We start from the raw sequence: 10,033 nt of genomic DNA on the forward strand, positions 1-10,033 counted from the left end.
ATGTTTATAGCAGCAACGGTCCACAATAGCCAAACTATGGAAAGAGCCTAGATGTCCATCAACAGATGAATGGATAAAGAAGATCTGTGTGTATACACACACACACACAATGGAATATTATGCAGCTATCAAAAAATGAAATCTTGCCAGAGCCAAGCTGAGATCCATCGAGGCAGTCGTGTTCTCTGTGCGGTGAGCTTTCTCGCTAGCTGAATTCAACTGGGTGAACTATGAGTGGCCGAGTCAGATCCAGATCCAAATCCAAACAAAGAAAAGATGATCCAGGGTCTAACCAGCACTGTGCACCCAGTGATGAGAAACTGAAACAAAAGGAGGCACCACCTGAGAGTCAGGATATTCTACCTGATCAAGGGAAGGAACTTGAAGGAGGACTGTGGCTCAAGGACAGGACCTGGAAGCTGATCTCCAGAAGCTGCCTCAGGCAAAGGCTGGGGGTATAACTGAAGATGATCCTGATATCAAGAGGCCAAGTCTACCCTTTTTAGAGCCCATTAAAATGCCGGAAGCAGGTGAAGGATTACCCAGATTTAAACCAGGACAAGTTGAAACATGGAAACTACTCTTTTTTTTTTTTTTAAGATTTTATTTATTTATTTGAGAGAGAGAGAAAGAGAGAGAGCATGAGAGGGAGGAGGGTCAGAGGGAGAAGCAGACTCCCTGCTGAGCAGGGAGCCTGATGCGGGACTCAATCCTGGGACTCCAGGATCATGACCTGAGCCGAAGGCAGTCGCTTAACCAACTGAGCCACCCAGGTGCCCATGGAAACTACTCTTATGTAGGGTACTTCACTGTTGTAATTCCCTCAGTAAAGTTTTACAGACTTTCTCCAAAGGAAAAAAAATAAAATCTTGCCATTCGCAATGACGTGGATGGAGCTAGAGGGTATTATGCTAAGCAAAATAAGTCAATCAGAGAAAGACAAGTATCATATGATCTCACTGATATGAGGAATTTGAAAACAAGACAGAGGATCATAGGGGAAGGGAGGGAAAAATGAAACAAGACGAAACCAGAGAGGGAGACAAACTATAAGAGACTCTTAATCTCAGGAAACAAACTGAGGGTTGCTGGAGTGGTGGGGGGGTGGGAGGGATGGGGTGGCTGGGTGATAGACACTGGGGAGAGTATGTGCTATGGTGAGCGCTGTGAATTGTGTAAGACTGATGAATCACAGATCTGTACCCCTGAAACAAATAATACATTATATGTTAATTTAAAAAAAAAAAGACAGTACCAGTGTTGGTGAGGATGTGGAGCAAACTGGAACTTCCATACACTTCTGGGACTATAAATTGGTACAACCAGTTTAGAAAACTGGTAGGCAGTAGCTACTAAAGCCAAACATATCCCTCCCCTGTGCTCCAGCAATTCCACTCTTAGATATATACCAAACAGCTGTGGATACATCAGTTCATCAAATCACATGTGAAAAAATGTTTGTCGCAGTAGCCCTAAACTGGAAATGACCCAAATGTCCATCATCAGGAAAATGGATCAATGAATTGAGTATGCACACAACGCATAATTTTATTCAGCAATGAGAATGAACAATCTACTGTATATGCAACAACATGGAAGAATCTTACAAATGTAATTTTGTGTCTAGCACTGTTCATCCAACAAGTATATAGTATGTGACTCCACTTACATAAAGTTCAAAACCAAGACAATCTAATTGAGGTGGGTAGAAGTCTGAATAGTGGTTACCGTTGTTGGTGAGCGCGGGGGGGCGGGAATAGTGACTGGTAAAAGGCCTGGGGAGGATGTTTCAGGATACAGTAATGCTTTATTTCTCAATCTGGGTGATGGTTACAAAAGTTGTTCACTTTGTGAAAATTAACCAAACTGTACTTTCATGGTCTCTACACTTTTCTGTAGGAATGTTAAAGTTCATTAGAAAACTTACTTTAAAACTCAGTAACAAATACAATCAACAGCAATCAAAAAGCCAACGACATTAAAATGTCTAAGGATGAATGGCTTGGGGTCGAGGCTCATGAAGTAATCCCAAAGTCTCAGGTTTTAGTGACTGAAAAGCTGGACGTACTTCAAGTTTATGACCGTAAATCTCAGAAGGCTCTCAACACAGCCAGGTAATCCTGCTACATTTCCTTACTGCATCCATGTTCCCTCCCTGAGACAACATTAACACCAAGCCTTCTCTCCTCACATTACCAACACCATCTCAGCTGAGGACCTCACTATGCACACACACAGAAAAATCAATGTAATCATGTAAGAGCACCCCATCCCCCCCACCACCAGCTCAGCAGCCCGCCAGCCATCTCTACCCATGTCTCACACTCGTGTCTCCAGTCTGAGCCCTCTCTCTTGAGCTCAGAACTCACACATCTAATTGTCTAAGACACATAAGGCATCTCAAGTTAATATGGCAAAAATACAAAACTAATGATGCCACACACACACACACACACACACTAAAATATCCACTCTTCACCCATTTCTGGAAATAGTACCATCTTCTACAAGTTGTTTAAGACAAAACAAAACGAAACAAAACTAGAAGTCATCCATAATTGTTTTTTTCCAATCATACCTTATACCCAAACCAATTAATAAATCCTGTCAATTCAGAATCCTACCACTTTTCACGGTCCCTATAGATACCTCCCTAGTCCTGACCACCATCACCAGTCACACTGTCCAACTGGTCTACCAGCCTCCAGAGTGACTTCACTAAAGTGTGGGTCAGTTATGTCACCCCTGCAAAAGCCATCCCAGCCTGGCTCAAGGCGAGAGAAAGCAGCTGTGCACGGATGAAGCAGCATGCAGACTACACAGGGACAATGATCAGGGTGGGAAGGCTATCCAGGGGGTATGGAGGTACCCAGACACCTTCAAACGAGGAGAAAAGGGCGCATGAGTCTCTTTTAGGCTTCCTCTCCCTTTGAAACTCCCCTAGGCCTTGAGCAGTGCTGAAGGGAGATGCATAATGTAGTCGATGCCACTGGTAGCCACGCATAGCCCCTCTGCCCTCCCCAGAGGACCCCTGCAGACATTCCCGTTCACAACATAGGCTTTTTGTAACCCTCTACCTGGCCCAGGAGCATGCTGAGCCCACACATGGGGCAGGTCCCAGGAGCCAGGGAGTTCATGCTCCAAGTGCTACTTTCCATCAATCAGGGGTAGAAGTTGGTGGGTAAATAAATACTCCAGCTTCCCTCACTCCTCAGTGGAACACTTCTGAGGTGTGTGCTGGATTGAACCCCAGTTGCCCACAGTGATAAGCAGCTCACAACATGCATGAGCTTTCCTCCCCTCCCTGACCCACCTCCCCACTCCCCACCTCCTTGTGCTTCCTGGAATCCCCCCTCAAATAAACTACTCACACAGAAATCCTTGTCTCTCTGTCTGCATGCTAGGAAACCCAAACGAAAACACATAATATTGTGCTTTTCCTCCCGAAGGTAACGTTTTCTATGACATCAAACAAAAATGCCATCCTAAATTTATATGGACAAGAGAAGGGAAAGGTCTGGACACAAAGTGTAGAGATGATGTTTTAGAAAAATTTAAAAATAGGAGATTTTTAAGTTCATCCCTGGGTATTAATTAGCCCCATGTTTATTTATCTATTCATGTATAAATACATACAAAGAGTATATAGTCATCAAAAAATCTTCTCCATCCACCATTAGTTTGCACTCCTGTAAAAGGGCCTGAAAGGACTGTGTTAAATGCCAGACACATAACTGCCCACTGCTGTCTCTAAAGAAAGAGGGGAGAAGGGGGGCACATTCTGCTCCAGCACTGAGTTTCACTTGTGTGAGATCTAATTTAAGGAGCGATGTGACACACACACACACACACACACAGAAATGTAAGCACCACTCAACATTGTCTGCAAAACTTCCCTCCAGTTCTTTTGAAGTGAAACCACCACTCACCCCAACCGCACTCCCCAGATATCAGCGCTGTAGAAAGTGAAGGGCTTGTCCCTGCTGTGTGGTTTGGGGTTAAAAAAAAAAAAAAAAGGAGGCAGGATTAAAGCGCTCATTTCAAGTCCCAAAAGTAAAATACGACTTGGCCTACGGCAGTCCTAATGCTTTCCAGAACTCATCCCGGAATTGCCCTTTTAAACAACCAGTCATTAACCCAACTCTGGGTCTTTTATAGCTGCGAAAACCGATCGCGCACATCATTTATTCATTACGCTTATTATTATTGTTATTGCAGAAAAGCAGCGAATTCCCGGGGCGCGGTGCAGAGGGTTTTGTTTGTTTGGGGGGAGTGCGCGAGTGGGGAGCATCGGCGAGGGGGCTGGGCTGCAGGGCAGAGGTGCCCGGAAATCCCCGAGGAAAGATGCCGCGACAGCGCCCCCGCCTAGCGCGCTCCGCGGCCACCGCGCTCCGGCGCAGCTGCTGCAGCAACCGAGGAAGCTTCTTATGTAAGCCAGAGCCGCTGACATCACCTTCGCTGCGAGCGTCGCAGCCGGACTAGGCGCCAAAGGACCGGCGCGCGGGCCTAGCGCCCCCGCCCACCGTCGCTTCGTTCCTAAAGGATTCGGCCGCCGCCTGATTTGACCGACCTAAGCGCCCCTGGGAGGGCAGATGACACCGAATGACATTTATTGGGAGTCCTAGGGTGTCGCAAGAGTGAAGTTAAAGGGCAGCAAAGATGCCCAAGGGTCTTCCACACGCGGGCGGATTTGGGCGACAGTACACGGTGGAGGGGGGGCGGGGACACACCTCCAGGCTCCTCAGAAGGCAGACGGCACCGAGAGCCATTTAGTAGGAACCCTGTGCTGGTGGGCGCAGGAAAGATGCCCAGGGCCTGGGACACTCCCGCCTCCACGCCCATCCCCGCGGCCCCTCTGGGCCACAAGGTTAGAGCAGAGGCTTCGGAGTTCGCTCGCGCGGCGAACAGCGCCGCGCTACGTCGCACGCAAGCGCAAGGCACAAGTTCGGGGCTCGGCGCAGACCCTGAGGTAACAGTAAGAGTGACAAAACCGCTCCGGCGTTACAAAAGCCCTAAAAGGACGCTCGCTACTCCTCGAGCCCCCCAAGCACGCACGGAGGGTACTACAGGGCTCGGGGCTGGACTTCTGGAAACCACAGAAGTTGCACCAATCCCCCATCCCCACCCCCGGGGAAGGCGAGTCCCGGGAATGAATGACGGACCCCTCTGCCTCCTGTGTCCCCAACACTCTCCCTCTCAGCCCGCGGCTGCCTACGAGTTCCCAGGCCGCCCCTTTAACTTTCTCCCCCCCCACCCCCTTCCGCGACTGCATCCCCGCCTCCCGCCCAGCGGGGACTCCCAGCACCGGGAGGACTGGGGTGGGTCCCCGAGGAGGGGAGGGTGGGGAGGCGAGAGTTAAGGTGCAAGCTGCAGCGGGCCCGGCGCCGCGGGGCTGGGATTGCGGCGACCGAGGAGGGCGCGAGGGTGCGGCGCCGGAGCGGAGCGCCCGGCGGGCGGACGGCGCGGGTACTCACGCACTGCCTCCTGCTTGGGGTCCAGCGTGCCGAGGACGCGCTGCACGCCGCCGAGCTTGCCCTGCAGCGCCCAGACGCGGCGGTGGGTCAGCTGGATGTCGCTCTCGAGCTCCTGGAAGAGGCTGCACGCGTGCCGGGCCACGTCTGAGAGCTGCCGCAGGACACGGGCCAGCGCGGCGTTGCTGACCGCGCACAGGTCCAGCATGAGCAGCACGGCCGCGGCTGCCGCCGAGGACGCCTCGCCAGCCGCGGACGCCGCCTCCGCGACCCCCGCCGCGCTCTCCTCGCCCGCTGCTGTCGCCTCTCCGTGCGGCGGCTGCGCCTGGTCGGTCGGCGCGGGCAACGGCGGCGGCCCGGGAGGCGCGGGGGGCGCGCGGGTGGGATCCTCCGGCCCCGGCGCCACGGCCTCGTCCCGTCCGCCCGGCGGCTGCAGGGGCGGCGGCGGCTCGGCGGGGCCTCCGTTAGCGTCCTCCGCCGGGCCGGGCGCCGAGCCGGGCGCCGGGCGCCGCTGCCGGCACAGCCACTGCGGCTCCACGATCCTCTTGGCGAAAGGCATCCCGCGAAGCCGGGCTGAGACTTTCTGGTCTCCTCAAAGCGCCCCCTGCGAGCGGGGAACCGGGCGCGCCCACCTGGGCGGAGAGGGAGCAGGAGTCGGGCAAAGGCGCGACCGGGCGCTCCGGGGACGCGGGGGCTCCTCCGCTCACCTGGTCTCCTCCTCTTCCCCGCCCCTCTGGCAAATCAGTCCACCTGGTCCTCCTCCGGGCGCACCGTTCCCTGGGTAGGATGACAAGAGCGGGGCACAGAAATCCCGGGGTGCGCCTGGGCTCTCCTCACTTGCTTCCGACCCGGGTCGGCTGGCTCAGCTCCATCATTCCTGCCTCGCCGCCGCCGCCGCCGCCCCGGCCGCTGCCGCCGCCTATATAAATGGGCGTGTATATGTGTGTGTGTGTGTGTGCGTGCGTGCGTGTCTGGGTGTGTGTGTCTCGGTGTGAGTGTGTGCGCGCGCCTCAGTTTGAAAGTACCCCGGCGCAGGCCTCTCCCCGCGCGCCCCTCGGCCGCTCCGGGGAGCGACTGCGCCCGGGACCTCACTCCCTCTCTGGGCGGGGAGGAGGTTTCGGAAAGGCGCTTTGAAAACCCGGAGAGAGGAATCCGCCTCCAGCCCGAGCGCAGGAGGCGGCGCGGGGGTGGCGGGGCGGACGCAGGGCGGAGGGAGGCCGGGGCGAGGGGGGCGCAGCGCCCTGTGCGGCCGCTGGGAGTCACTGGTGGCCTCGCCGCGCCCGGCGCGCTCCGACGCAAAGACACTCGCATTCAAGGGGTTAGGATTGAGACTCTCAGCGTGGTGGGGGCGGGAAGTCCTCAAATTGGGGTTGGGGGTGTGGGTAGCGAGCGCAGAGGCAGGAGGGTGGGGTATTGGGGTTGCGGCAGATTTGGCGTGTTGGGGCAAGTTGCTTCGCCGAATTCCAGCTCTGAGCAAGTCCTTTGGGTTCTTAGCAGGAAAAGCTGGGCTGCCCCTCGGAGAGCCCCCGGGCTCTGTAAGCGTCGTGGGACAGCTTGGGTGGGAGGTGATGAGGCTTGGGCGCTTCCCAGAGTGGCCAGGATGCTGTTGATACCTCTTCCCAGGCAACTCTTGGCCACCTGCGTTAGGCCAGATCTCTAAAGAGTATCATGAATGAGGCCCAAACCACCAATGAGTGAAAGCCCCAGAAAACTGCTTGCAAAACTCATTGGCACGTTAGGTGAGATAAGCCGGATCACCTGCGTTACCCTACTGGGCTGATCATACACAGGGATTTTCGAGTTCTCTATCAGAGAGATGATTCACAGAAGAAAGTTTTCCCCTGCAGTTAACTGAAAGGTATAATTTCTAAAAATGCATGTATTTCGATTGCTGCAGTCTGCAGGCTGGATGCTGTCAGCCTAAAACCTAAAAAAAAGAGTTTGGGAAATGTTAATAAAACACATGCTTTCATCCCTCCAAAAAGAATACTGTAAAAATATTTTTTTTTATTTTAAAGCCACAAGCCAGATCTTGGGAATGCAGCCTTCATTTCTTGTGTCTAAAGAGAACATGGAAAAAATATGTTTTATGGCAACAATAAAGTCCTCCAGCCCTGCGGTAGTGCCTTCTCTCTGCTCTCCCTGCCTTTAGTGGGAGCCTGCACAGGGCCCCCACAGTCAGCACTTTGGACTGGCCCACACTCTGGTTATAAAGGCTTCAACAGACCCTTCCTTCTCTTATTCTACCAAAAAAAAAAAAAAATTAATAACATGGGGCGCCTGAGTGGCTCAGCCGTTGAGCGTCTGCCTTCGGCTCGGTCATGATCCCAGTGTCCTGGGATTGAGCCCCGCATCGGGCTCCCTGCTCGGTGGGAAGCCTGCTTCTCCCTCTCCCACTCCCCCTGCTTGTGTTCCCTCTCTCACTGTGTCTCTCTCTGTCAAATAAATAAATAAAATCTTTAAAAAAATTAATAACATTTTGGCAAGGGAACATCCTTGTTCATAAAAGATCCAGGCTGGGAATTTGAGGGTAAAGGGTCATGATGTCTGCAAGGTACACATAATCGGTTCAGTAACAACAACAACAATAATGATGATAATAGTCATGTCTATGTACAAAGAGAAAAAAGCGAATATGGCAAAATAATGAGTCTAGGTAAAGGGCATTTTGGGAGTCGTACATTTCTTGCAACTTTACATTTGGTTTTGTTTCCAAACAAAAAATGAAAAAAAGAAAATATTTTGGAAAAGGGTCTTTTAGGAGTTGTTTTTTATCTCACAAATCTAAAAAGCTTAGAGCTGGTTGTTTTCAAATTCAGCTTGACTTTTTAATATGTTCAAAATTCTGAACATGAGTTCTGCTAGGTAGCCAAGCCACACACTCCTCCCTAAACATATTGAGGCATAAAGAACAATGAGGGGTTTTAAAGGCATCCAGTTAGCAAGCCTTGTGGCAAGTGGGCCCTGCCTGTCACTCCCCCTCACCCAGCACTGTCCTATTAATAGCACCCAGGGGGCCAGTAGAGTGGGCTCAGCTGAGCACTCACAGGGGCAATGAGCCGGCTTGGGTTGTCACTCCTAAAAGGAGCTTGGGATCATTGGTGAGTTCCTTCCTGGGCCCCAGGGCCCCTGCGGCACCACCAGGCTTGATTGAAGGACAGGGCAAAAGAGTCTCACAGAAGAGGAAGAGTCTTCCTCCAGGTCCAGGAGGAGGAGAATTCCAGCAGGTAATTAAGTTCAAGAACAGGCTAGGGACTTTGGTGCCTGCCCCGAAGTGGTCAGCATAGACTGAAGTCAAGATTTCAAAACGATTCAAAGCACACGTCAACTATGCAAAAAGGAAAACTCTCTTTGTAATCTCCTGGACTCCTAGTCATGTGCTAATAAAGCCATTTGGTTCAAAATTAAAAGCTTTGATTTTGGCTTTTGATCCCTTCCGTTCTCAGTCCACTGTAAAGTATGAATAAAGGCACCTTTAGAAATGTGATTGTTCTACATCTGGAACACCACCTAAATAAAAACTATGTGTTAGCTATCCAAGGACAGCTTTAAGACAGCCTCCTGGCCTCACTGTACCTCTTCCCATTTTAAGCCTCTCCTATGTGACCTACCTTCCTCTCTCTCTCTCTCTCTCTTTCTCGCTCTCTCTCTCTCACACACACACACACACATTCTTCAGCTTGGCTCCTAATGTATAGAACTGAAATACTGAAATCAATAAAAGTGTAGCAACCACATGTAATCATGATGAGATGTATGAATATTCTTAAGCTGATGCGTTTTCCACACATCCACAGGAGCTGTGCCTTCCTTACTCAAATCCCCCATCGCACCATTTTACTCTGGCTTTCCCCACAAAAACCTGATGAAATCAAGGTTGGGGTCTGAAGCCAGACTGCTATACCTACTTATGCGCATGTTCATCTCTCCTGATCACATACCGCACCCCCCCCCGCCCCGCTGCCCCATGTGCCCCTTTACTACCATGAGCTTGTAGCCAAAATGGAAAGGAAAGGCAGCATTTAAAAATAACCCCATGGCCTAATTCCCAGCAGTCAAACTCACGCAGCTCAAAGGCCAGCACAATTTCCCCATAGACGCTAATGTTTGGTCAGTATAAACCTACGGCCATTGTAAAATGAATGAAATACCCCATCTATGTCACCACGCCCCACAGTCACGCTCCTGCCCGCTGCAGCCCACAGGGAACCAGTGCCAACAGTCAAGTTCCTCTAGAGCCTCCCAAGCAACAAAACAGTTTCCTGAAAGATTCTTCACCAAAAATGTCTGCTCTGTTTCAAATATCCCAGTATTGATGCTGCACCATCATTATTTATGCTTGAAAAATATTTCTTTTGTCTAAGAAATTCCAGGAGATACATGGGCTCGTTAGCATAATCATGTAATTATAGTGACCGGAGTCTCCCTTCCTCCACCCAGTTGCACCGATTCCTCACCTAATCACTCTAATTCACTCCTGAAAGCCCTGCCACTAAGTAAAAAGCTGTTAAATAAGAAGTATTTTCATTAATTTTATTGGGAAAAATCATGAGCATTCCATC

The 10,033-nt window shown here is 51.3% G+C and overlaps 1 protein-coding gene across 1 annotated transcript in view; it reads right to left on the reverse strand.

Annotated features, from left to right (window-relative positions):
- NHS (NHS actin remodeling regulator) overlaps positions 1-6,545 on the reverse strand; it is a 345,618-nt gene extending 339,073 nt beyond the window's left edge. Inside the window, exon 1 of the mRNA XM_081809110.1 lies at positions 5,475-6,545. Coding sequence (XP_081665236.1) covers positions 5,475-6,030 — 556 coding nt within the window. The 5' untranslated portion in view covers positions 6,031-6,545. The remainder of the gene's footprint in view (positions 1-5,474) is intronic.
- Between the last annotated feature and the right edge of the window lie 3,488 nt (positions 6,546-10,033).

The sequence above is a fragment of the Leptonychotes weddellii genome, chromosome X (assembly GCF_054177405.1).
Source record: "Leptonychotes weddellii isolate Sample4059 chromosome X, ASM5417740v2, whole genome shotgun sequence".
Lineage (NCBI taxonomy): Eukaryota > Metazoa > Chordata > Mammalia > Carnivora > Phocidae > Leptonychotes > Leptonychotes weddellii.